At 44.2% G+C, this 27,946-nt stretch overlaps 2 protein-coding genes and 1 long non-coding RNA gene across 23 annotated transcripts in view; 2 read left to right on the top strand and 1 right to left on the bottom strand.

The window, feature by feature from the left end:
* Positions 1-2,754, top strand: part of Mybpc1 (myosin binding protein C1) — an 85,499-nt gene extending 82,745 nt beyond the window's left edge. For 14 of the 18 annotated variants that reach the window (XM_042263125.2, XM_076554584.1, XM_042263122.2 and 11 more), the window contains one exon: positions 2,475-2,754. In XM_042263125.2, coding sequence (XP_042119059.1) covers positions 2,475-2,575 — 101 coding nt within the window. In that variant the 3' untranslated portion in view covers positions 2,576-2,754. Of the gene's footprint in view, positions 1-1,361; positions 1,403-2,474 lie in introns of all 18 variants that reach the window. The other 4 variants (XM_076554588.1, XM_076554586.1, XM_076554580.1 and 1 more) reach the window with 1 other exon arrangement.
* On the bottom strand, positions 301-24,336 carry LOC121823649 (uncharacterized). Its single transcript, XR_013045816.1, has 3 exons — positions 23,429-24,336; positions 4,664-4,836; positions 301-2,688 (listed from the first exon to the last, which is right to left on the bottom strand). It is a non-coding gene; the product is annotated as an uncharacterized LOC121823649 (long non-coding RNA).
* A 351-nt stretch (positions 24,337-24,687) lies between these two features.
* Positions 24,688-27,946, top strand: part of Chpt1 (choline phosphotransferase 1) — a 34,292-nt gene continuing 31,033 nt past the window's right edge. The window contains exon 1 of one of the 4 annotated variants that reach the window (XM_076554592.1): positions 24,688-25,068. In XM_076554592.1, the coding sequence (XP_076410707.1) occupies positions 24,796-25,068 (273 nt within the window). In that variant the 5' untranslated portion in view covers positions 24,688-24,795. The remainder of the gene's footprint in view (positions 25,069-27,946) is intronic. The other 3 variants (XR_013045815.1, XM_076554591.1, XR_013045814.1) reach the window with 3 other exon arrangements.

Below are 27,946 nucleotides of genomic sequence, written 5' to 3'. Positions count from 1 at the left end.
CCACTGGATATTTCGATTTTTCCGTTCCATTCCTCTTACATGAAAACGCACTTTGCATGTAAAGCTTGAGTTTCTTGTTTGCTTTTAATTGTGATTCTTAGCAGCTCATGGCATACAACGTTTATGCCATGAACGAGGAAGGCAAATTATCCAAGGATATTAATTAATGCAGAACCAATACCTTTTCTCAGAAGACTGAATATCAGACCAGCTGTCCCCATTAACAAAGTCAGAAAGTGGCATTTGAGGAAACCTTCATTTTATATATGACTATCAAAAAACCATTTAGAAACAAGGACATTTACTTAATGTCTTTATTTTTCAAGTGTACAAAGATAGGTTGGTCCTTGAAGATCATTTCCAGCATAGGGAGTTCCTATTCATGATGGAATTCAGAAACTGAGCACCTCTCACCTGCTAAGTTGTAAAGAGAGCATGCTCTGTGCATTTTTGAAGGAAGAAGCAAAGACAGGTGTGACATTTGGAGACTCTCTCATGTAAGATTTTCCCATTGCCAACTCACTGGTGGGATACCTAACCTATTCGTGTATTGGACAGTTTGGAAATCTTTGTGGTATCCCAATTATCTCATATGCTTATGAACTTAAAAGGAAGGAAAAGTCTAGGGCTTATGATAAATGTATTACATATAAAAGGTCCTATTGTATGTGTATGACCCACTCTCACTTGGAAGAGCTAATTAAAGAGTTCTTTGGAACTAGGTAAACAACCTGAATTAAACTCCGATATCGATCTAATCTGAATTTACAGTATCTGCTTTCTGAATGTAGAGGTAATGTCAGCACTAAAGACAAAATAAAATATCAGAGTTCTTCCTTTGAAGTACTGTAGGCTATAGACAATCACTGTAGCTTGAGTTTAAGACTTAGACCAGTTACATATAATCCGTCCCAACAGAATATTACAAAATACACTAGCTCAATAGTTATACTTGATAATTTTGCCTTTTGGAATTTCAACATATATATATGAACACTAACATTTTAAAATATTGTCTATGTTTTTCTTTTGTTGAAAAACACGATATATATATGTTGTAGGGTATTTTTTTAAGCTAACAGTTTGGAAGCTCTTACCATAAACATTCACTAGTCAGATTAGCTTTGCCACCTATTCTAGCAAAGTGGTTATGCCTATTATTAATTTTTTATGTATTAATGATCCTCTTGAAGTGACACCCTTCACTCTATTTTTCCTTTGTCATTCACCCGACTAAGGATTAATGAAATCACCTGATCATAATCGTGACCATAATTTCACCTCCAACATACACTCAACTTTGATGTTAGCACTTTATTAATTCTTACAACTTCTCTCTTCTCTCTCTCTCTCTTCCTTAGTTGTAGCACAGTAAGGATTTCTGAATGTATATTGCCCTAAGGTAAGCTTTCATATGGCTTTAGCATATGAAGCTTATGAATGTCATAAGCCATACCAGGCCTGTGGAGTATGGCATGATTTCCACTACGTAATCCAATGAAACTAGAGCCTGCTAACTTCGTAGTTTTAATTGGTATTTCTGGATCTTGACATTAACATCTAATACTGAGCCTTCACAACCATTTCTTCTGGACATGCAGCAAGTTGTTGAATGAGGTAGAGCATGAATCAAAGGATTTGATGTAGATGAAATGAGTGAGACCCATGCATCTGAATTCTTTGCATCAAGGAATGGACATGTATATAAGTGGCATCGTTTCTACAGATATGTGACATGGTTGGTTGTTTTCTTTTTTATTAAGGAGAATGAGTTTCTCAAATTTGCATTAAAGAAGTTTTAAGATTGTTCCAACAGCATGCTGCTTTTGTTTGGTCATAAATCTTTTATCAGGAAGTGAAGCATTTGTTATAAAGGGTAGTGCAGGCTTTCTGGTTTCGTGGGTTTTCTCTTGAATGATACTTTGATTTTTAAAGCAATATAACAGAAATTCATAAGGTAGGTATGAAATACTAGTTGGCATTTCTCTCACTTTCAGAAGGCATTAGCTCTAGTTTCTGCAGTTTATAAATGGCCAAAGCTAAAGCAAATATTTTTCTTCTCCACTGGGCTTGAATCAGAATATTCCGTGCTTAATTCAAAAGAGCATTAAGGAGTTGGGAAGTGGCTCCCCTGGTGACCTACAGCCATTCAGTCAGAAGCGTTATATCATTTGAGGAGAACTCTCAAAACCTCTCTAAGAGCAATGCACTCTCAAGGCACTGAGAATTTAAACCAAGATGGAACAACAGTAGGGGATAAATTACTACGGGTCTGCCAGGAACTTGATGCCAAGCACGTTAAATTCTAAATGCACGAGAACCAGGAGAAGATTTCAAGTAGGGCCTGAGTGAGTCTTGGTAGCTCCTAAGAACAAAAGTGACCCCATTTGCAGGCAGCTAGTCCAGGAGTGTCCTCTGGGTGATCTTTCCGTGGATGTTTTTAACTTCCGCTTTCTCCATTTTGTCTTCTCTAGGTGGGCTGTCTTTCTGCAGGCTCCTCCTGCAGGGCGTACCTCCAAACATAATCGACTCATATTTGCGAGACTTGCAATCAAGCAATCCTGAGGAATACTGAGGGCTGGGCATTGCCTCTATAAACACCAGTGCTCTGAAATTTGGTTGAAAAGAGAAGGCGTTTTCTGGTTTTCCCCCCGGCCCCCAAGTGTGGTCATGTTCTCTCCTCCTAACCTTGAAGAAAGAAAAAAAAAAATACTGTTTGCACAGATTGCTTAATTAAAAATAGCGAACAAAATATCTTTTTCTGTCACACTTTGTTCATTATCATATGGCTTCGTTCACTGTACTTTACTATAAGGCCAGCTGTAGAATAAGGAAAAGCCATTATCTTAGTTTATAATAGTATCTCTAAATGCTTTTCTTTCCCAGAGTAAAAATCACAACACAATACACCATAATGGAATTCTGAAAACCCATCTTTCTTGATTTGACTTTTCACTGTGCACCCCAAAGTCATGGCAAGCATCCTGACACAGTTCCCTGAATACTGGGGTCACCGGTGTGAAACACTAAACTTGGCTTTAATAAATTGTTCTCTTTTTTCTTTTTATAAAGATTTATTTATTTATTATGTATAGTGTTCTGACTGCATGTATGCCTGCAGGCCAGAAGAGGGCACCAGATCTCTTTACAGATGGTTGTGAGCCACCATGTGGGTGCTGGGAATTGAACTCAGGACCCCTGGAAGAGCAGCTAGTGCCCTTAACCACTGAGCCATCTCTCCAGGCCCCTAAATTTTGAGAACTTTTTTTGTTTTGTTTTGTTTTGTATTCTTTCTTTCTTTCTTTTTTTCCAAGACAGGGTTTCTCTGTATAGCTTTACGCCTTTTTTTTTTTTTCCCCTGGAACTCACTTTGTAGCCCAGGCTGGCCTCAAACTCACATAGATCTGCCTGTCTCTGCCTCCCGAGTACTGGGATTAAAGGTGTGCACCACCACCGCCCTAATACATTTTTCTAAATCTTCTTTTCTAAAGCAAGCTTGTTTGTTTCACACAGACCAACTTGACACAGGGATCTGTGCCCTCTTCCCCTGTTTAAATTTAATAAACCGTGTCTTAACTTTAACTTTCAGGCTTTTTTTTTTTTTTTTTTTTTTTTTTTTTTTTTTTTTTTTTTTGGTTTTTCGAAACAGGGTTTCTCTGTGTAGCTTTGCGCCTTTCCTGGAACTCACTTGGTAGCCCAGGCTGGCCTCGAACTCACAGAGATCCGCCTGGCTCTGCCTCCCGAGTGCTGGGATTAAAGGCGTGCGCCACCACCGCCCGGCGCTTTTTTTTTTTTTTTAAGGAACTTGTATCTAGTAAATGGCACATCAATTTGCTGTACATATGCTGAAATGACACAATATTTGCTTATACATTTGGAGTCGCATTTTCAGACAAAGCTGAGGCAAATGGCTTGGGGCCAGGATGCTACCAAACCTGGGTCTGATTCCCATAATGCCCCTGGGAGAACTTCCTAAGCCCATCCACCATATTTGCCTAAACAGCCAGTCCTAGTGATAGCTAACTATTTTTTTTAATCAAGTTGTTGTTAAATTCATATACAACAATTCCTTAATTTTTTTCCCCCACCCCCTAAAACTTTTGTTTGTTTGTTTTTTGAGACAGGATTTCTCTGTGTAGCTTTGCGCCTTTCCTGGAACTCAAGGCTGGCCTCGAACTCACAGAGATCGACCTGGCTCTGCCTCCCTCGTGCTGGGATTAAAGGCGTGCGCCACCACTGCCCGGCCAATTCCTTAATCTTGTTAGCACTCTTCCTGAGTTCCAGTTGAAGCAGCAGAAGCCACAGTGCCACACCATTATTCTCTATCCTTTTTACATGCCCCCCCACACCTATTCTGTCTTTTGTCCCCCCAAAGGCTGAGTAAATTGTTGCTTGCAGATGCCACCACAGCATCCTGTAATGAGATATTAAAACATTTCCTCCTCTCCCTTTCCAAATTATAGTGGGGAGGTGTGAGAGCGGTCCTCTGGACTCGCCAAGGGAAAGATGGATGGTCTAGGTGGTTGCAATGCATCTGGACAGTTCAAGAGGAAACTGTTTTATGGTTAAACTATGATGGCTCCCTCTTTGTCTTTCCTGACTGCTTGGTGATGCTACCTTCCTGGGTATTAGTATTTCTAAGTAGCCTTGCTCTTATACTCACAGTCATTCCAAAACAATAGTTGTCTCTCAGTCCCTGAGGCTCCACATGGTGTTTCTGGACTCCTTGTGGGTACCAAAATGTGCAGATGCTCAAGTTTCCTATATTCAAAATGTCAGAGTACTCACATTAATCTACATGCCTCTTTCTGTATACTTCAAATCACCTCTGGATTTCTGCAATACAAAATAAGCAAAAATATTATGCAAATGCTAAGCAAATAGTTGTTACATTATTGTTCATGGAATTATGACAAGGGGAAAAAGCTCTCCCCCAAATGTTCAGCACAAACATAATTTTTCTTTGAATATTTTCACCATCCTAGCAGTTGAATGAGGGACATGAAGAGCTGACTGTCATAATATACAATCCTTATGCAAACATCTGTGTTAATTAGTGTTATGTGTCTGGGTCATTCGGAGATTTCCCAGTTTGACCATGATTACATTTTAACAAAGGAGAGTCTTGTATTCATATATAGGTCTACACCCAGGACTCCCAAACGCAGCACCCAGTCTCCTCAGTCAGGGGCTTTTAAGTGCAAAGAACACAGTGACAGTCTGTCTACACACAAGCAGAATGTCATCTTGTGCAAAGCAAGCTTTTGCTCACAGAAGCAGAAACAGTAGTTTTGTTAAAGTTGTACAAGACCAGATGATTACAAAAATTAACACTTAGCAGCCTTCAACATTTAAAAGTCTAGTTTTGCTTTATAATTCTCTTAAGCACAGAAATTTTAGCTTTTAAACATAAAGTTAGTCATCAACATAATGTCAGCCATCGCATTCCCCTCCTTGAGTTACACCCTGAGTCAAAACCTTGGCTCTGTGTTGGGTCCCTGTTCTTCTAGCTTAGCAATTCAGTTTTTTCCCTAATATAGGCAGATCTCAGGTCATCTGGAGTCCTAGGTTTCTGAAGTTAATGTCAGCCATTACTATACCAGTGGCACCTAGAGCAGCTCCTGCTGTTCCTCACCACATATGAGGGTGTTGAGAGGAGGATTGTGCAATTTCCCCCTAACATGGAGGGCCTGTGTTCATGCATGCATGTGTTTCCCACTACTGGATGCTCAGAAACATACACCCAGGGGAATGTGGATAACAAGATACAGAATCTGGGTATTGATACACATCTTCCAAACAGGCAAGCAAGGATGCAACCAGTCAGTACATGCAAATCAAACAGTTTCAACTGGGAAGTAAAAGAAGGAATGTCCACCTGACAAAGTGGTGGCTGGGACCTGGGAGACATTTATGGCAAGTTTGAATTTGATCTTAAGAGGAGATCTAAACATGTATCCCATGAAAGAACGGGGGTGCGGGGGGGGGGGGGGGCATAGCCAGACAAAACAACACTATTACTCTACAACCCATATTAGCCTTATATTTGGTGGATCGTCACAAGCCCTGGTGATGGTCCATTTTTCTGCAGCCAAGATGTCACCCATGATGCATTGACCTGGAAGTGATGTGTCTGCTGGATATGGATACCATCTACCTTGATAGCAGTGGGAGTAGCCAGGATAACAAGGTGCGATCTTTTCCAGTGTGGTCCCAGTTTCCTTGAGACCTAACATTCTAGCCTTTTGTTAAGGATAAAGAGCAATATACTCTCCTCTGTAACTATTTCTCAGCTGAGATTAGGATGTGGTCAGAGCCTGTGAAGGCTGGAACGCTAGTCAAAAGCAAGGAGGGGATTCAGGCGGTGGAGAGCATTCATCTGAAGCATCTGGTTTTCTTTTTCTTTTTTTTTAATTTTAATTTTTAATTTAATTTTATTTTACAATACCATTCAGTTCTACATATCAGTCATGGGTTCCCCTATTCTCCCCCCTCCCACCCTCTCCCCTTACCCCCAGCCTACCCCCCATTCCCACCTCCTCCAGGGCAAATCCTTCCCCGAGGACTGTGATCAACCTGGTAGACTCAGTCCAGGCAGGTCCAGTCCCTTCCTCCCAGACTGAGCCAAGTATCCCTGCATAAGTTCCAGGTTTCAAACAGCCAACTCATGCAATGAGCACAGGACTTGGTCCCACTGCCTAGTTGCCTCCCAAACTGATCAAGCCAATCAACTGTCTCACCTATTCAGAGGGCCTGATCCAGCTGGGGGCCCCTCAGCCTTTGGTTCATAGTTCATGTGTTTCCATTCATTTGGCTATTTTTTTTTTTTTTTTTTTGGTTTTTCGAGACAGGGTTTCTCTGTGTAGCTTTGCGCCTTTCCTGGAGCTCACTTGGTAGCCCAGGCTGGCCTCGAACTCACAGAGATCCGCCTGGCTCTGCCTCCCGAGTGCTGGGATTAAAGGCGTGCGCCACCACCGCCCGGCTTATTTTTTTTTTTTCAATAATTGAGTAAAACCGAAATTTATTATAAGCCACAGTCATCCTAGGGACCTCCATGCTATATATATAGCCTCCATGGTTCTATGGGTTGTGGTCTGATTGTTCTTTATTTTATATCTAGAATCCACTTATGAGTGAGTACATACCATGACTGTCTTTCTGGGTTTGGGTTACCTCACTCAGGATGATTTTTTCTAGTTCCATTCATTTGCCTGCAAATTTCATGCTTTCATTGTTTTTCTCTGCTGAGTAGTACTCCATTGTGTATAGGTACCACATTTTTTTTTATCCATTCTTCCGTTGACAGGCATCTAGGTTGTTTCCAGGTTCTGGCTATTACAAATGGTGCTGCTATGAACATAGCTGAGCATGTATCTTTATAGTATGAATCAGCATTCCTTGGGTATATGCTCAAGAGTGGGATGGCTGGGTCTTGAGGTAGTTCGATTCCTAATTTTCTGAGAAACCGCCATACTGATTTCCACAGTGGTTGTACAAGTTTACATTCCCACCAACAGTGGAGGAGTGTTCCCTTTGCTCCACATCCTCTCCAACATTGACTGTCATTGGTGTTTTTGATCGTAGCCATTCTGACAGGTGTAAGGTGGTATCTCAGAGTCATTTTGATTTGCCTTTCTCTGATGATTAAGGATGTTGAGCATTTCTTTAAATGTCTTTCAGCCATTTGTGATTCTTGTTTTGTGAATTCTCTGTTTAGCTCTTTAGCCCATTTTTTTTTTTTTTGGTTTTTCGAGACAGGGTTTCTCTGTGTAGCTTTGCGCCTTTCCTGGGACTCCCTTGGTAGTCCAGGCTGGCCTCGAACTCACAGAGATCCGCCTGGCTCTGCCTCCCGAGTGCTGGGATTAAAGGCGTGCGCCACCACCGCCCGGCTAAGTCCATTTTTTAACTGGACTGTTCAATATTTTGATGTCTAGTTTCTTGAGTTCTTTACATACTGTGGAGATCAATCCTCTGTCAGATGTGGGGTTGGTGAAGATCTTTTCCCATTCTGTTGGCTGTCTTTTTGTCTTATTGACTATGTCTTTTGCCCTGCAAAAGCTTCTCAATTTTGAGAGGTCCCATTTATTAATTGTGCTCAGGGTCTGTGCTGCATCTGGTTTTCTAACCAAGCTGAAGAGACAGGGAGCATTCCCATTGACTGGACTGGTTCACATCAGCTTTCAGCAAGTCCAGGGGCTCATGACTATTCAGAGCAGTTTGTAGTCTGTAGCTGATTCCTGGATGGTGTCTGTCAGCCAAGTGGAAATATACTGGGACAGAGATAGACGAGGGACAGAGGTTAAAGCTTAGGAAAATCTTACATTTAGAACGTCCCCCCTTGGGAATAACCAGTTGGTGGGGAACTTAGGCTATTGCTTGACAGGAGTGCTTATCTGGAGTCCGTTTGACCTAGGGCGGGTGGATCCACGTTCCAACTCCCTAAAGTTTACATGAGCTTAAAGTTTACAAAAAGAGAAGTTTTAGATTGATTAATATTACCACGGTTTGTAATCTATACAAAATCCCAAATTGTTGAAAAAAGCAGTGGACCACATCTTTGAGTCATAGTGAAAGCTTTGGGACCCAAAAATTGTTGGTTAAAAGCACTAACACATTTTCCTCTGTCCAGAGGGATATATATATATATATATATATATATATATATATATATATATCCTATATGTGTGACACACACACCTACACACATATAGGATAGAGATGTTTTTAGCATGATGAGAAACACCTTTTAGTCTACACTGAGAAAACAACCAAAGGAAGTTTTAAAATTTGAGCTTGTGACTGTAATCGCAGTCAGTCCTTCACTAAACCAGATTAACAGCTTATCAGAATTCCATCAATTGGGGTTGGGGATTTAGCTCAGTGGTAGAGCGCTTGCCTAGCAAGTGCAAGGCCCTGGGTTCGGTCCTCAGCTCCGGAGGAAAAAAAAATTCCATCAATTAATATGTTAACACTCTGAACCTTTGAAGTCTTAACATCATATATTGTCTCTAAGTTTTATTATAATTTTTTAATGGTTTTCTCAGACCTTGCAACTTGCATAAATCTCAAACCTTTCCCTTTTTCCATTCAGTCATTTACCACGAGACACAAGTGGTTGATTGCTAAGAGCGGTCAGTGCGAAGCAAGTTCTATTAAATAGAGGAAAGGTAAACAATTACATTGAAACGTGCTGTGAGTTTGCCCTTCTCACCTAGAGGCCTAACAGCTCTAGAAAAGGCAAGGCCTGGTTTTCACATTCGAAATGCATTGACTGGGCTGCTGCTGCTGAACTGATAAAGCTACAGTTTGCCGTCCACACCATCAGAGATCTGAGACGGAAAAATCGAGCAGGAAGTACAAACCAAATGGCCTCTGTATCAGTAAGATGACAGAGACTTCCCAGCTATCTGGATGATGACCCTCTTACCCCCGTCTCCTCCTGGTCAACCTCAGTACTATCAATGGGGGCTGGATGGCTTCAGTTTCCAGTGGTCACACAGCACAGCATTAACTCTTTGGCTGCCACACAGTGCAGCATCAGTCTTTGGCTGCCAGACCCAAAAGATCCGAGACACTTCGCCGTGGGTGAGGACCTGGAGAGACCGGCCTACCTTAGTGAGGCAAAGAGGGGCAGTCGATTCTCCAGTGCCCCACCTGTCCACAGTCTCGGCAGGGTCCTAGAGGTGGGTGAGGCATGGGGTAGTTTTCCCCAGTGGTTTCTGTTACCACAATCCACGGGGAGTGGTCTTCTTTGGAGGAGACCTTAGGGCTGCCACTACCAGCTGGCATCTTGTCTACCATGGGAAGCCCTTTTCGTTAAACACTTTAAATGCCATATTCAGCAGATCTCTGAAAAGTTTTTGAGGGTCATCTATTAAGTTTATCTGACTTTAAATAAACCTTATTTATTTTAGACTTAACCTTGAAAACATATACAAAAGGTTAAATAAAGCTTTTTCCTGACAACAAATCACATTTGTTCTTAGTATGACTATAGGCATAATTCTAAGCATTTTGAAGAATTTGATCATTTATAACATGACTTACTAGTAACCTCTATGTCCTAATTGTAGCCTTAAAAAATTACAATTCTTGATTCGAATCTCTTTTAGTACCAAAATAAAACTTTAAATCATAAATGCATCCCATAGAGAGACTGGGAATTTTGAAAAAACCATATATGTAGTCCACAGAGAGATTGGGAGCCTTTTTTTTTTTTTTATCCTTTCATAGTGCATTACAGAATATCACAGTTTCTTGTATGTCCCAGTTTATCCAAATAGCTAAAGCTTAACAAAGTTATATACATTTTCAAGCCAGTTTCTATGAGCCTGACCAGAGCTTAGGTGAGGAAAGACATTCCATGGGTTCTTCGCCAGACTGCGTAGGTCATAACCTTGCTACATCATAAAATAGGAAAGTATCAGTTCTTGGTCTTCTAGCTATGGTCATAACGCTAGCTTCTCATCTTCTTCTCCATATTTTTTAATTTTTCTTTTATCCTTTTTCATCCAGGTTCACCTTGTTTCTTGAGCCTGTCACTTTTTATCTAGAACAAGACAGATCTCGGCCATCTTCGTCTGTCCAAAACTCTGGCCAGATCCTATCCCATGACATTAAACCCCTGTTGGTCTTTTCAAGTCATATTTTCAGCCAGAAAATCCAACTAGAAATGGCGGTCCTTGACAGTGACTGTCAGGTCGGCATCAAATCCTGGTCAGAGACAGGCAGCCCTAAGCCAGGAGGCTCCTGGGCTGGGGTTTTGTTCTTTGTTTTTGTTTTTGTTTTGTTGAGACAACTTCCTTTCTGGAGCTTTCCTTGCTCGGTTCTGCTTCAGGAAGCATTTTTGGTCTTGATCCTTTTAAGTGGATTTCTGAGGCCTAGTTCTCAGGGTGTATTCTATCAGGTATGTGTCTGGCCATGGCCCTCTATTTAAAGTGAAAACTAGAACTGGCAAAATTACTAGAAGAATCTTTGCATATGGCAAACCACTGACATTTGCAGACTCAGTGAATTTTGAGAACACTCAAGGACAAACATTTTGGTTTAACCCATGACATCATCCTGAGATAAAGCAGATATCCAGAAGACCTGTTACTTAGCTGTATTTTTATAAGAGTTACTGAATACAGTAAACAAAACCTCAGTTATGTTGTCTTGATTGAGGAATAAAAATTATTACATTTTTAACAATCATAGACTGTTCAGTGTTGTTCTCCCTCCAAAAAAGATTTTTGGTTGCCCAAGCATTTTGTCAAAGAACATTATAAAGGTAAATTTGTAGAGAACTGTCTATGTTCCGCATCTGTCGAGTTTTCTATTTGTATTTTTTTTTTTTTTGCAAATAAAGGCATGTAAGTACAGCTTTAATTTCCTAGTTATCAAACATAGGTTGCTTTTAAATCCTAATTTTTTTTTAGATTAAACCTCATTTTTATGATTTTTGTCTTCATCTGTTATTCTTATTCTCTGGACAAGAATCACTACACAAAATCTATCCCAATCCAAAATATCAACAAGAGTTGAATCCAAGTTACACATAAAGTGTGCTGTAGCAAATTAAAATTACCCATATATAGATTTCCAACCATCAACCGTCTTGCTGAAAGTTTTAAGTTAACTTTTTGTTACAGATTTTACAGGTCCTTAATCATACCCAACAAACTTACAAATCGTGAGGTAAAGAAAGTTTACGTTATAATCTTACGTTATAATCTTGAGATAAGACTCATACTTTAGCAAAAGTTTTAGAGAAGTAAATGAAAAAATTTTAAAAGTGCAAGAACGGCAATAACTCCATTGGGAATAGTCTATCCTTTTTCTCTCCTCTCTCTGTCACATAGTCAGGTGGTCCACCTGACTCACGACAGAGATTTTTGGAGGAAACGTTTAAACAAGCACGCTTGGGTCTAGAGGAGGGGGACCCATAACCCAACTCCGGAGCCAGCTTTTCCTTGAAGTAGAACAGCGTAAGACAACATTTTAATATTATTCATACCTGAAAGACACCCGGGTCCCGGTAAAACTGAATCCAGTGGCGGTGGGGTGGGACCAGAGTAAGCTGAGAACAGGGAAGGCTTAGAGATAAGACTGTTTGAGCCCTGGCTACCGACAGAGGGCGCCGCAGGAGGAAGCCGGGAGAGGCACCAGCCAGGGTGCAGTGTACACTGAGGCTGTACCTTGGCTGTCTCGCTCTCCTTGGCTACCCCTTTGCTCGCTCCCTCTCTTGCTAGGTTCTGCAACATCTGCAACAAACTTACAGACACACCAGAAAGCACAGATCCATTGAACAGTAAACTTAAAAAGGCACAAAACACCAAATATTTGGTGGCTGCCTTCATTCACAGACCAAACAGCAGATTTCCACGTAGGCTTTTCCAACAAGGGCCAGCAGTGTTCCCTCGGACTCAGGAACTGATGCTTCGCCCAGCTTTTCCACTAGTCCCACCAATATGCACTACAGACAGACACCTCCGGGGGTTTTCTGATGCCTCTGTTCCCACAATCTAGGCATTGAGAACCTGCTGGCAGCTCCCTCCAAACACTGGACCTGTCTGATTTCTCAGCTCCCAGGACTCCATGAGCCTCCAGGTTCCCAAGTGCAGCCAGAAAATAAATAAATAAATAAAATAAATAAATAAAAAAAAAAGGTGGAGCTGGCTGAATGCTTAAATCCCAGACAAACCCCCAAATGTTGTCGTGAAAGACCCCCGGCTGAGATCTTCCTCCGGGAGAGACCCCAAACCCAAGGAACACACCGAAACCACAGATCAGATGCAAAAGCAAGAGGGTTTATTTAGACCAGGTACCTGGGGCGAAGTCTCTTGGAGGACTTGCGCGCTTTCCTAGGGCAAGGGGGACTTTTTATGGGATCCCAGGGGCAGAGGCGCGGTTACAGAAGCGAGAAGCATAGTTACAGGGTCCCTATTGGTTGTTTCAAAGAAGGCCAGGGTGAACTTGGGGTCGTATGTGTGTGGCTGATTTGGCCTTGTCCAGGCCAGCTGCTTATTCCTCAAGGCCAGGGGGCCAGCCATAAAATATCCTGATTCGACTCAACTGTCTTTCTCCCAAGGCCGCCGACCACAGTTATCTCTCTCAAGGCTGGCCATTGCTATCTCTGTCAAGGCCGGGTGGCTGGCTATGGCTGTGAACTCCTGTTATTTTGATTCCTTCAGAGTGGCGTCTCTTAGGCTAAGTTATGTGGGGGGGGAGCATTTCATTGGCCCAAAGCCCCATGTCCTCATAATGGAGCGGGGGTCTTTCAGTCGGTCCTTCAGAGATTCATCAGTCTGACTATGATTTTTTTTGTTGTTGTGTTTTGTTTGTTTTTTCAAGACGGTGTTTCTGCCTAGCCCTGGCAGTCCCGGAACTCACTCGTAGACCAGGCTGGCTAGAGATCCACCTGCCTCTGCCTCCTGAGTGCTGGGATTAAAGGCTTGCGCCACCATCATGAATAAATTTTAACAAAGGAGGCTTTTACTCACATACAGACACCAGGTCTACAGCTGGGACTTCTGAAGGAAGTGCCCCGCCTCCTGAGTCAGGGCCAAAGAACACAAAGTTATGTCCTGTCTTACGTTCTGTCATCTTGTGCAAAGCAAGCTTTTGTTCGCCTAAGCAGAAACCGTTTTGTTAAAGTTGTACAAGATCAGACAATTACACAAATTAACCCTTAGCAGCCCTTAATATTTGGAAGTCTAATTTTGCTGTATAGTTCTCTTAAGCACAGAAAAAAAAAATTAAACTTTTAAACGTAAAGTTAGCCATCAGCGTAACATTAGCCCCCACATTAGGAATGCTATCTGAACATTAATGACTGCAATATTTTTCACAAACGAAGTCTAGCTTGTTTGTAAACACAAGAAGACTAGAACTCCTTGTATGCAGCAAATAAAAGACAATGTAGCAAAGCGGAGCAGCGTGCCCCTGCTGGCCGGCTCAGCACAATAGCTGAGCTGGCTGCCTCCTGCTAATACTGGCTGACCAATGTCGCTTAGTCAGTCAAGTCCCTAAGCCAATCTCCACACGAAGTTTAGAAGGGATGGCAAAGCTTTCTCCCAGAGCGTCCTTCCCCACTCATGACTTAGCCTTCTTAATTATATCTTATCCTCAATATTTATACGACCTTTCCTCATACAAAACAGCACCTTGACACTGCAAAGTTCCAAGGGAGAAAAAGGCTATTTTGAAACCCTAAAGCACAAAAAAATGTCAGCAGCTGTCACTGCTATCGGTTTTTCTATAATTTCATCGTAATCAGGCTCAAATATCACTCCATTAAAGGAAAATGGTGTATCACAGGAATTTACCGAATTGTGTGGTATCCTGGGTTAAGTTTAGCTGGGAACTTTGCTTCAGGCCGCTCCTCCCTCTCCAGACCCCACCCTCAGAAAGCTCACCCAGCATCGGCTCCTCCCCTGGAGCTACTCAGAGAGTGGGTTTACAGGGTATTTGAGGGCCCCTCCTTGAGAGCAGCGACAAGATTTCTTCCCCCAGATAACTCAGGAATGCTTTGCTCATTAAACCTGGACTTTTAATTCGGCTTGCTTTGGTTTATTGCCTCGGCAGAGAAACCCACTACCGGGGATCCAAAAATACTTATCACTGGGTTGGAAAGCGTGAGAGTTAGGGTGCCTAGAGACCACATTTTGCTGGATAATATCCAACCACATTGAGAAGGCTATCTGCTTTACCCAGTCCATCCATTCAAATACTAATATATTGTGTGTGTGTGTGTGTTTAGTTTTTCGAGACAGGGTTTCTCTATGTAGCCTTGGCTGTCCTGGAACTTGTAGACCAAGCTGGCCTTGAACTCATAGAAATCCATATGCCTCTGCCCTCTGAGTGCTGGGGTTAAAGGTGTGCACCACCACTGCCCCCTCCCCCTGCAAGATCTTTTAAACCACCAGAAGTGTTGTCTAAACATCTGTGTGGCATTCTGCTGTCCAATCTCATTACTACCGTTATTTTTGTAGCTTCTAATTAATTGTTATTTTTGCACCAGAAATTCAGGAATGGGGGGTAGGATGGGGGTAAGGGGAGGGGGTGGGAGGGGGGAGAATAGGGGAACCCGTGGCTGATATGTAGAACTGAATGGTATTGTAAAATAAAATAAAATTTAAAAAAAAAAGAAATTCAGGTTACTGCTACAGGAATTTATTAAGTCCTTTGTAATTAAATGTTGATAACAGACTAGATTGAAGAAACAAATCCATTAGTGAGACAACCTGTTACCCTGACGCGAAGGGTTATTACCACTGTTGTCTTAGCGTCCCTTGATCTGTGTTCATAGGTGCGCTGGCCTGAGCAATGTCTGAAGGCGGTTACAAGGGGCAAAATACCAGACCAGACGTAGAATGAGGACTCAAAGGTAGCTTGGGGCATTGGGTGACTCAAATATGTCATTAAGGAGACAGTCTCCCACTCATGTGCCTCATCCAGCCTATCTACTTATTCTCCTAAGCAATAGTGATATTACCTGTTTTCTGATAGCTCCTAGGGTAGAGCCCCAAGACAAAAGATTCACTCCTGGTTTTTCATTTTCCTTCAACTCATTCCAATCTTGCGGCCCAGGAAACATCTTCAAAGACATGACATACTAAATTATACGTGCTGGCTTAAAATTTTAAAGTTTAAAAAGATTTTTTTTTTTTTTTAATTTAAAAAGGAATAAGTAGAGTTGATCCGCAGCACCGTGGCAAGGAATTGTAAGGCAACCTTCTTGGAGAATTATGACAAAGGGTCACTGGAAGGGAGCCATGTTTCAAAATAAAACATCATGTGGCCATCTGGAAGATTCCAGGGATGAAGGAGCCAAGGAAGTGTCCCCTGCAGGGGACAGGCTGAAGTGCCTCTTCCTGCCTGTTACCTGGGTGTCCGCTGGGGCCACTGGGAACTCAGTTCCTATTCCTGCACCGGGAGGTGCCGTGACAGTCGGGGTTACCGTGAGGAGAACCCTTTAATGGGGGCTATTTTTACGCTCTTCCTAGCAGCTGATAGCCAGAGTGCCACAAACACCCCCACAGCAGAAGGCAGTCCATGGCGAGATGAGCTTTCCCGAGCTATTTCATGTTTCCAAGTCCTCCCAGCGACAAACACCAGGCGTGGCCAGTAATAATTACTCCTTTAAGGAGTTAAGCTCCGTGAGATAGAGCAGGAGCATGTGACATGGGGGACTCCATGCCAGCCAAGACCTGGGAGCACTACCCGGCAGAAGGAGGAGGGGCAGAGAGATTAGCACTGTTGTTTGTACTGAGGGAAGGGCAGTGGAGAGCGGCCAGAGACATGAAGCCAGTTAGCAGACAGGGAAGGAAAGGAGGAAGCGGGGACTGAAAAGAAAGGGGCGCTTGTTTACCTGCCTTGCAAGCATTAACCCAGCCACGGCTTCTCAACCCTTTCCAGCCGGGCATTCTTCTTTGCAGAAGAGAGGAGAACCATGGGGGGAAGCTGAGGGGTGGGAAGCCTCAGTGTGAAGCCCTGTCCTCACCCTTTCTGGCCTAGTCAGGACTAATTACCAACAACCTATGCACTTCTTTTAATAGTAAGACATTCTCCTCACAGGTAATCAAACAGATGTTTGGTTTCTTCAGGCATTTTGTCAGAGTGCTGAAGGTCTCCTGGCCTGAGAGGCGTAAGTGTTCCCTCAGGAAAGTTTCAGACACCACCCTGACCTAGGTCTCAAAAGCAGACAGCCATTGCTCTACAAGTAGATTACACAATTGGTATAAAATGTCTTTTAAATATATGTAAATAAAAACTACAGAGTAAAATACAAAATTTAAATACCTATTTTTCTTCTATCTAGACCTGTGTCTTAAGAACATCAGTGTTGGGAAAATAGAGTCCAGCTGCTCTTTCTTATCTTTTAATTACTCTAGTAGTCTTTTCTCTCTTTTTTTAAAATCCACTTCCAGCTGGGGCCGTTGCTCAGAGTGCTGTCCCCGCTCCAGACTTCTAAGGCTATGTGCTTAGACCCTTATAACTCAAAGGGTGATTTGATGACCCCACCTGGCCACCTGGGAGCTTCTGAGAAATTAATTCTCAGCTTCTTCCCCAGACTTACAAACTTACGAATGTGCATTTCAGTGAGATCCCCCAATGACATCCATGTACACTCACATGTCTGTGTGCCGGGGTGAGGATGGAGACATAATTCCTTGTATAAATATTTATGTGGGATCTCTCTCTCTCTCTCTCTCTCTCTCTCTCTCTCTCTCTCTCTCTCTCTCAGCTGTCCCAAAGGAAAGATATTCCAGTTAGTATATATTCCTTGAACAAAATTATGAATTTCATTAGGAGATTTCCATATATAGATGTCATGTACTTTGGTAATACGCACATCTCCTCCTTACCTGGTCATCAGTATCAACCCTTTGTCCCTTCCCCTTTTTTTGTTTTAAGATCTCTCTCTTCTCTCTCTCTCTCTCTCTCTCTCTCTCTCTCTCTCTCTCTCTCTCTCTCTCTCTCTCTCTCTGTGAGAGGGTGTGCGTGCATGCATACGTGCCTACGTGCACGAGCAGGTGTCCAAGGAACCCAGAGGAGAGTGTAATTCCACCAACTGGAATTACAAGTAGTTATGAGCTACCCGACGTGGGTGCTAAAAACTAAATTTTGGGTCTCTGGAAGAGCCGTAACGGCTCTTAACAGCTGATCCATCTCTGCAGCACCCAGTCCCCTTCTTAAAGGAAAGATTCTGGTAAACGTACCCCCTCGTGTTGTTCCTTTTCAAATCACTCTGACAGAATGCCCGATGGAAGCAACCTAAGGTTTGGGGAGGATTTCTTCTGGCTCCTGGGCCCCCGCATGGTAGTGGGAGCATGTTGTGGAGGCTCCTTAGATCTTGGCGGATCAGAAAACTGTGTATTCCCGCTGGAACAGGAAGTGCATATAGCTTTCAAAGCCCAACACCAGGGACCAGTTCCTGTTAGGTAGGCCACACTGCCCAAAGGTTACACCACCTCCCAGAACAGTGCCATCTGCTGGGGATCCAGTGCCCAAAACTAAGTCTTTGAGAGCACAGTGCAGATTCTAACCACAATACCCCTCAAGATAATGACCCAACCTAACGTCCAAATGTGGCTTCCTAAGTCCCAAATCTACAGGCAGGGTTTTAGGCAATCAAAGTTGCTGAAAGAGAAATTTATTTTTGAGACAAAGTTTCTCTGTGTAACAGCCCTGGCTGTCCTGGAGCTCATAGAGATGCGCCTGGCTCTGCCTCCCAAGTGCTGGGATTAAAGGTGTGCGCCACCACCGCCTGGCCAAAAGGAAAATTTTGAGGAAGGAGCTTCCCCTTAGGGTTCCTCAAATCATGCTATGGAAAGCATTTTTTACACAGTACAATGTGGACTCAGGAAACGATCATTAAAAAAAAAAATGATTGAGGATATAAACAAGATTGAGGGCTGAGAACTGTGTTCAGGGGAAAGCAGTTTCTTTAATCCTCAATTGCTTTTGCAATTTCAGATAAAAAAAAAAGCACAATTACCACATCTCAGGGATACTGTTGTGAAATTCTGGTTTTTTTTTTTTTTCTGATCTTGATTAGGACAGTGAGCATTTCTAGAGAGGAGATCAAAGGTTTTAGTTGATTTATTATTAAACACTGTATATCTACATATTTTGTTAGATACCATAGTCACATAAAATGTGAACTTTAGGATCTCAAACCAGAAAAGTATCAAGACAGAGCAAAGTAAACATAATCAAAGCAAACGTTTATGGGACTGGAGAGATGTCTCAATGGTTAAGAGGACTTGCTGTTCTTTCAGAAGGTCTAGGTTCAGTTCCCAACACTCACATGGCAGCTTACAAAATCTGTAATCCAATCCCAGGAGATCCAACACCATTATCTGGCCTCCTGGGGCACCAAGCAAATGTGTGGTCCATGTACATCCATGCAGGCAGGTCCATGTACATACATGCAGGAAAAATAAAATGTTAAAAAACAAGTGTTAACACAATCAGATCCTCAAATTATAATAAGCCAGTCAGAATTGTGAACATGTATATTTTGCAACTCTAGCCAAGTGATTCCTTTTTTAAAAGTCATTACTTTAATTGTAGGTATTTACTGGATATGGTGTGAAATTTTGATACACATAAACAATGTACCATGATCAAATTGGGGTCCAGGTGATTGAAACTTTGCTTTTTTTTGTCCATGTAGGGGAAAGGGGCTGGCTAAAGAAACCCACTCGGACCCTGGAGCCCAGAACTAGGGAAAGATGGCTCAGATAAGGCCAATGAAAGAACCACAGTTTGGTTCAAATCAGAGCCATCTCTGTCCCTGGCCAACTGATTTGTGAAACATCAGAGAACAGGACAGCAGCCCCCTGGCCCTGGGGTCCAGGACCAGGGAAAGACACACAGTCTGGGTTTGGGACCCAAGTCAGAGAAAGGAACACTTTATCCCCAAACCTAGAATCAAGGAAACATGCCTTGACTCTGACACTAGTACCAAAATAACACTCTTGGTCCCTAGAATCAGAGTCAGTGAAAGAAATGTGCCCTGGCCTTAGAGGCAGTGTCAAAAAGCCAAGAAAGGACATTTAAAGAAACACAGTTTGGCTCTGAAATCAGGGCCATCTCTGTCCCTAGCCCACAAAACTGGCCAATCCTTAGGCAGAAAAAAACTAACCAATCACTGGTTGACTCTGCCCACAAGACACCCTATATAAACCGCCCTGCCTGGTCAGTTGTGGGCTGTTCTCTCCACCCTGGTAGAGGCAGCTACTCTCCTGGACTCCTCCTTCCCAAATAAATTTCTTTTTCAAAAGAGTTTGGAGTGTGAAGATCTTCATTTACTGGTGTAGAGAAGATCCTTGCTAAGACATCCCTCAGTGGACTGAACAAGGAGGAGCTGAACAGAAGATCCTTGCTGAGAAATCCCTCAGTAGACAGAGCAAGAGAGAGCTGAAAAAGTAACACTTTTCTCCAGAGCCTGAGGAGGTTGCTACATTTCTGCAATGATTTCCCCTTTTGCAGAGTGAAGCAAAGGAAGCAACATCTTAGGCTGGAGAAGTAGACCTCTGCTAGGCCTCCTTTAGTGGATGCTGAGCAAAGCTCAGCTTTAGTGGCTCTCCAGGAGAGGAGCAGGATTGCTATATCCTGTGGGGAGACCATCCCCCATCACACCAGGTATAGCTTGACTCTCCTGAACAGTCAGGATACCCTTCCCTGCTGAAGCAGTTCCAGGCCTGACTCTCCAGAGCAATCAGAAAAATTTCCCTTCCAGAGCTGAGTTGCTGCTTTGCTGTCTGAAGCAGCTCCAGGGGTCTAGAACACCTCCAGGGTAGAGCTGCCTTAAAGCAGTTTGAGGTGTCCAGGATACCTCGTCCTCCAGGGCTGAGCTGTCTCTTTGCAGCTCCAGCTGTCAGAGCTGTCCTAAGCAGCTCAAGGTGTTGCCTGACTCCCCAAGTAGTCAGGATACCTTTCCCCAGAGTTACAAAACTCACAATTTGGTGCCAAAACCTGAGACCAAACCCAACAGAGTTGCAACATATTTACTTATAGTCCAAACCAGAGAAAACTGGGTTTTGATGTAGTTATTTCATGAACAGTTTGTACCTACCATGGCTGCATGAAACTATGTAACATTTTTGGAAATTTGGCTTCAACATGAAAGATGTTGAAGAAAATCTGAAATGTGAGTATAAGTTATACAAAAGAACCAAGAGCAGCCAGGCGGTGGTGGCGCACACCTTTAATCCCAGCACTCGGGAGGCAGAGCCAGGCGGATCTCTGTGAGTTCGAGGCCAGCCTGGACTACCAAGTGAGTTCCAAGAAAGGTGCAAAGCTACACAGAGGAACCCTGTCTCGAAAAACCACACACACACACACACACAAAAAAAAAAAAAAAAGTAAAAAAAAGAACCAAGAGCAAAACCCTGCTTTCCTTTGAGAAAAGAAGCTATGAACTCCAGTTTTCATTTCTCTTCACTATATTTTGTTGCTTCTTATCTAGGAAAATAATTCTTCATGGAATCTTCAAAATAAATTATAATGGCACAAACCTACATGATACATAGAAGCTAGACTGTTCAATATGGGCAGAAGTAAATCCCCATCTAAGTCTTTCTTACATGTTGAGTATTTCTTACTCAAAATGCTTGGGAGAAGAAGTGTTTTGATATTTTTCAAATTTCAGATAATGTGTATATGTATAAAGTGAGAAGTCTTGGGTCTAGAAACCAAGTATCAACACAATATCCATTAATGTTTCGTATATACTTCATAAACCGTATGAAAGTGTCTTCATACAATGTTTCTCTTTTTGACTAACATATCTTATGACATCAGCTGTGGAATATTCCACTTGCAGCAAGGATCATGTCACTGCTTCGAAAGTTTTTAACATTGGAGCATTTCAGATTTCTAAATTAGTAATGTGTAATTTTGTACTTAATCGTGTAATGTATCGGGTGGCATTTTGCAGGTTGAGATTAAAGGATCTGGAATAAGAATGTGTAAACTCGGATCCTAGCTCAACACTGTACTGGCTGTCTGTGTAATTGTGGACAAGAGCATGAACCTCATCATGCCCATCTGTAAAATGGGGGTGGAGGAGAGTCATCAACAGTGTTAACCAAGGGTTTTTTTTTTTTTTTCTGGAGCTGAGGATCGAACCCAGGGCCTTGCACTTGCTAGGCAAGTGCTCTACCATGGAGCTAAATCCCCAAACCCATTAACCAAGTTTTGAGCTACAATAATGACCAGCACTGTAAGATATGCCAATGGCACAAATATTATGGAGGTAACCCATCACTTTCCAATTGAATTTAAGACCTACTCCACAGGAGGAAACACATGCCTGGTACTATAAATATGACTAAGAACCCATGGGGGTGGAGCTTACAGGCCCCTGGGGTAAGCCAGCTCCTATTATTCTGCTAAAGGGACACAGACTTCTAAATTCATATCTTTATACCCGTAGATTAGTGCAACTCTTCCCATCTCCAGAAAAGTTTCTTTGTGTAGTGGATGAGGGTGAACACAGAAACTCACAACTGGTCAAAGTGCAGAAAGTATCAGAGAAGTGCTCAGCCATAAGTAGGACATCCGTATCATACCTCTCTCCCAAGACTCGTGGACTATGGGAGGAGAGAGGACAGAAGGATTGTAAAGACTGGATCGAAGCAGTTTTCTGGAGATGACAGAACCACTGTAACTCATGAACTCACAGAAGCTCTGAGTGCCTTCAGAAGACCTGCACAAAATTAAGTCAGTCAACAGTCTAGAATGGAGGAGGAAGGGGCTCTAGGCTCCCCATCCCTGAGGAGCCAGTGGCCGCTGAAGACCGCTAAGAGAGGGAGAATCGCCTTCTTTAAGGGTGTGGCCTCTAGTAGGTTAACCATGCTTCACTGGATCGTTCCGCACACAGGAGTATATGGACAGCACAAAATGGACTTGATGGGGTACAAAACACAGTAATAATAAAGGGGACACGAAGTTGGGGAGGTTAGGAATTAGGGGTGGGTTTGGGAGGAGTTAGGAAGAGGAATAAGGGGTTAATATGACCAAAACATGTTGTATGGAATTCTCAAAGAACTAATAAAATATTATCTTTTTAAAAAAGTATAAAAAATTCAGAACACAAGCCTGTGGCTGAAGTGGGCAGATGGCTCCCCAATGCCCACTCTCTCTCACTTTTCAATAGTAGTAGAAATTAGCCATTCAAATTGTTGGCCAGCTAAAGACTACATTTCTAGTTCTGCTCCCAGTTAGGTGTCACACTCGCATAACAGGGTTCTGTCAGAAATGAGGAATAAAACCCTGGATCATAGCCTTCAAAGCAAGAGAGTTCTGCGCCCCTTCTCTTTCCTTCCTTCCAGTTGGCTCTGCATGGCGGTCACCTGTTTTTGACCAGGACAAGGACAATTCCCTAAAGGAAGCAGACAGTGAAATGGAAGAAATCAGCGTCTCTCACACACTGAGCTTTTGCAGCAGACCCCGATTACCTACCCAGACATCAAGTTTGGGCAAAACGAGTTTCTGTCTCATTCAGGCCATAGCGGTTTACCTAGATGCAGCCTAAAGCAACTGTCAATACCTTCTGAGCATACTGTGCACCCCCAAACACCCACATCTCATTAGAAGAGGCCAGGTGTGACGGCACGTGCTGGTCATCCCAGCTACTCAGGAGGCTGAAGCAGGAAGATCACAAGTTCAAGGCTACACATAGCAAGGTCTTGTCTCAAAATAAAAAGCAAACAAGGAACTGAAGATAAAGCTCAGCAGTAGAGAACAAGGCTCTAGGTTCAAAGTCTGATAGCAAAATAAATAAAATACCAGGCATGTAAAATGCAAGCGTTGCCATCCCCCACACCTGCCTCTGTCTCCTGAGTGCTGGGACTAAAGCCGTGTGTCACCACCACCTGGCTGCTAAATTTTTCTGCAAAAGGTCAGGTAGTAAGACTCTGTAAGTCCTCACCTCTGTTAGAATAAACACGGCTATATTCACAGATCTGAAATTTAAATTTTGTAAATTCCAACAATCAGAAACATTGTTCTTCTTTTGATTTTTTTCTCAATAATTAAAAAACGAAAAAAAAATCATACTTCCGTACTGGGCTGCGGGAAATGAGATGGTGGGGTTGGCCTTCAGGCCCAAGTTCCTCAAAACAGTGTGAGGTAGAATGCATCTGCTGATCCATGTTGCTCAATCCAAGACTCTGGAAAGTGGTTTCCTGCTTGTCTTATGCCTTAGAAAGAAGCATACAGACCAGAGCCAGGACGTGAAGAGCAACAAGTGGCTCGCCTTTGTTGGTTAGGCAATAGAACATGTTTATGACAGTCCAAATGGTGCATTGTGAGGTAAGGGACTGGTGACCTTCCATTATGTGGCAATCCGCCTTCTCAACCGTTCAGTGAAGCTTAGATTTTTCTTACTCCATTAAGGGCGTGTCTAAAAAACAGCCACTGTGATGAGTATCAAATAGTTTGAAAAACAGGCATTTAGGTTTCAAACATTCAGTTCCCCTTTGTCAGTATTTCTAAGGTCTATTTTGTTTGTTGTTTTTGTTTATTTTAAAACCTCACTGTCTCACGCAGGGAGGGTTAGCTAAGTCGCTATGTGGAGGGGCCACATCCCTCCGTGGTGCTTGAGTGTTTTCTGATTGGTCCGTGCACCCCCTCGATTTTAATAAAAGGCCGGAGCGTAGGCACACTGGAACAGAGCAGCCTCTAGCACTCAGTAGACAACCCGGCTCGGCCACGGTCCAAGCTAGCGAGACGTCGCCACGGAAACGTGAGCAGAGGCTGGAGAGGGACGCCAGTCCTGGAGCCCCAGTAGGAAAATCACAGCGGCAGAGAACCAGGGTCTGCAAGCGCCACAGGCTGCAAGACCCGTCTCCCGCGCCCTAGGCTAGCTCGCTGAGGCCCCGCCCCCGGGCCCGGCCCCGCCCCCGCCCTCCAGCTCGCCGCGGCCCCGCCCGCCCTCGCCCTCCAGCTCGCTGAGGCCCCGCCCCTGCCCGCGAGCTCGTCGAGGCCCCGCCCCCGCCCTCGTCCTCGAGCTCGCCGCGGCCCCGCCCCCGCCTCGCCCTCGAGCTCCCTACGGCCCCGGCCCCGCCCTCGCCCTCCAGCTCTCTGAAGCCCCGCCCCCGCCCCGCCCCCCACCGCGAGCTCCCTACGGCCCCGCCCCCGCCCCGCCCCCGCGGCCCGCCCCGCCCCCCGCGGCCCGCCGCTCCGTGAGTCCCACCGGCGGAGCTGGCCCGGGGCGCTGTGCCCTCGCTCGGCTTCTCTCCGCCCCCCGCGCTGGCCGCGGGCTGCGCTGGGTCGCGGCGGGCCCCGCAGGCGGCCATGGCGGCGGGCGCCGGGGCCAGGCCGGCGCCGCGCTGGGTGAAGGCGCTGGGCGAGCCGCTGAGCGCCGCGCAGCTGCGGCGGCTGGAGGAGCACCGCTACACCGCGGTGGGAGAGTCGCTGTTCGAGCCGCCGCTGCAGCTTTACTGGACCTGGCTGCTCCAGTGGATCCCGCTCTGGATGGCCCCCAACACCATCACCCTCATCGGCCTCGCCATCAACCTGGTCACCACCCTAGTGCTCATCTTTTACTGCCCTACGGTCACGGAGGAGGTAGGTAGGGCTGGCCGCCCACCGGTGTTCCCTCGGAACCCTTGGGGCCTCCTTCCCCATCCGCCCCACTATAGGCGTCGGGGACGAGGGGAGACCCTTTGTTGGCGGAGCATCCTCCGGGTCTCCGAGGGAGGCGCGGACACGACCGGACCGCTGTCCCGTGGCGCTGTTCACGTTTGGCCTCCCCGGGGCTCCTGGAGACTGTCGGGCCGCTACCCCAATCTCGTGACCGCGCTGAGCTTCCCTGGAGGGGGCTGTCAAGGTCACTGCCCCAGACCTGTGCCTGCCCACTTCGTCCCCGGGGCCATGGGCCGACTGGAAGGTTGACTGTAGGGACCAGCAGCCTGTACTTTGCACATTGGGGGATTAAACACCCGCATCGCCATTCTGTCAGGACTTGTGGATGGGTTGGGTAAGCCCAGGATGCCCTTTGGTACTTCGTAATCTTCTGTTTCTCAAAGGCGGTACCTAGTGATCCTGAAATTACCCGTAGCATAACTGATCAAAGATAAGTTACTTCTGGTCGTTAACTTCCTCGTTGGTTCATTGACTTTTTCAGGAAAAACAAACAAGATATAGGTGATTGTCCTCACAGCTATCCAGACTTAGAGATTATAAAAGCCAACCCATTTTATTAGTTGTAATTATATCTAACCCATGTGTAAAGTAAGAATAATAAGTAATGTGGGCTTTGGACGGTGGTGGTAAGAAGTGGTTCCCTGGGCTGAGTGTCGAGGGCACAATAGCACGGCGAAAGTGCCTTGATACGCTCTAGGGGGTGCATATTGCATGCAGATTCTGCGCCATTACTTTCTTTAATCTCCCTCCATAATTACATGTAAACATAGATCGTGCCCAAAAGTGAGGGTTGAAGTTACAGTAACAGGAACCGGAGTACAAGAGAAATAGTTCATGCTCTGCATCCGTGCACATACTTTTTTAAAGGTCTTAGTGGAGGCTGCAGTTTTAACACATCTTGCCTGCTAGTGACTGACTGTGTCCTCCTATCTTCCTTAGCAGACATTCCATTGTTACTTGTTTTCATGTAATTTGAAAAGGACTAAGCTGTTTGGGGTTTGGGATTCTGGTCATTCTGGAACCCCCCAGAAGCACCGTATCATGATGAAGGATGGCAGGCTTGCAAGTGAAGGACTTGGCTTCCCATCAGCCTCCACCCCGGCAGACCTTTCAGGTCTGTTTTCCCATGTTGAAAATAGAAATAATGCCTGCCGGGCCAATTTCCCAAAGGTGGCAGTGAGGACCGGATGATGCATGCAGATAAATGTAGGCCACTGCACTTTACTCAGCAAATTAAAATGATCCCTCAACATACTAAAAATGCACTGTTGGTAAAACAGTATCGTGAAGCGTGGGTAGTGAAATTTGGCTTTGAATTGGGCGTTGATTTGGCTGACAGTCTTGGATGTTTCTGGTATCGGTCAACTAAGCCATGAACTTTGATGTTATTTACCGTCCATTTGCTGAGCACTTAGAAGAATGGACAAAGAAGTCTGAGGGCTTTTGTGTAGGGTTGAAGGGGGGCGGGCTATGGATGAGATAAGTTTGTGATTAACTTATAGGCCCAGACGCATTTTTAAAATGGCCCAGGTAAGAGAGCTAAGGGGTGAATGAGAGATAAACTATGAGAGATTGTGAAGTGCATGCCATTGGATCCTGCATTTGCCTCTGAGTGGCCAAAGAAAGAGGAGGAAGAGCATTGCAGGAGCCACATTGTTTTTTAATTAAGATGCAAATAATAAAGTGTTTTAACCATAGTTTCGGGCTGGAGAGATGGCTCAGAGGTTAAGAGCACTGGCTGCTCTTCCAGAGGTCCTGAGTTCAATTCCCAGCACCCACATGGTGGCTCACAACCATCTGTAATGAGATCTGGTGCCCTCTTCTGGCCTGCCGGGATACATGCAAACAGAACACTATACAAAATAAATAAATAAATCTTAAAACAACAACATAGTTTCTGGATATTTTTGCTGTAATAAATGACCCAGCTCGATAAAATTCAGACCCACGTTGGTCCGACTGCGAAGTATACATCCTTTTTGTTGCCTGTGTGGCATGGAGGAAAACACGGGCATTTTATATGACGCCAGTGTGTGAAGGGCCTTCACATTGGTTGCGGTTTTTACCTTTACCCACCTGAAGAGACCAATGAGTTTTCCCTTCCCACCGTCTCGGAATTCCTTCCTGCCAGCCTGTAGTCACTGGTATATATTTTCATAAGAGAAAATTGAGGTTGACAAAGATTAAATGACCTAGCTTGGAAGTTTCTGATTCTTAGACTTGAAGATTCATAGTGCTTTTTCACATGCTGTTCACATGCTGCACTGGGGCCTTGACATGTTAGGCAAGAAAGCTCTGCCGCTGAGCAGCATTTTTTAAGTTTTTTTTTTTTTCCCCCAATTTTGAGATAGGGCTCACTTAGCTGCTCAGACCGACCTGGAGCTCAGTAGCCATGCACTTATTTCTAGGACGTGGTTGGGAGTGAAGGAAGCTGGTTGAAAAGACCGTGATTGCCAGTAAGTTTCCGTAATGGTTCCCCCTTACAGAGTGGTACTCTACAGACAATCCTTTCCATCCTTTCTGCTCAGGGATCTTCCTGTACTCTAGCTGAACAATTTGCCACGGCAGGAATCTTCCTTTTCATTCCCCTTCCTTCTTCACGTACCCAGTTACCTACCTGTCTTTCAGTGCTCAATTTTAACACCGTCTCCCCTAACACTACCACCCCGTGGGCTTGTTTCTGCCTTCTGAGTCAAATCAGTTGCTTCGTCTTTTGAACTCCCACAATAACGAGGGTCATGTACAGCCCGTTTATTGCATACCAGGCACTTTTGTTATTATTGGAATTTTCCCAGGGGCC

This window comes from Peromyscus maniculatus, chromosome 18 (genome assembly GCF_049852395.1).
Source record: "Peromyscus maniculatus bairdii isolate BWxNUB_F1_BW_parent chromosome 18, HU_Pman_BW_mat_3.1, whole genome shotgun sequence".
In the NCBI taxonomy this organism is placed as follows: Eukaryota; Metazoa; Chordata; class Mammalia; order Rodentia; family Cricetidae; genus Peromyscus; species Peromyscus maniculatus.
Note: the sequence above shows the minus strand (reverse complement) of the source record. Positions and strands in the feature narration are given on the sequence as shown.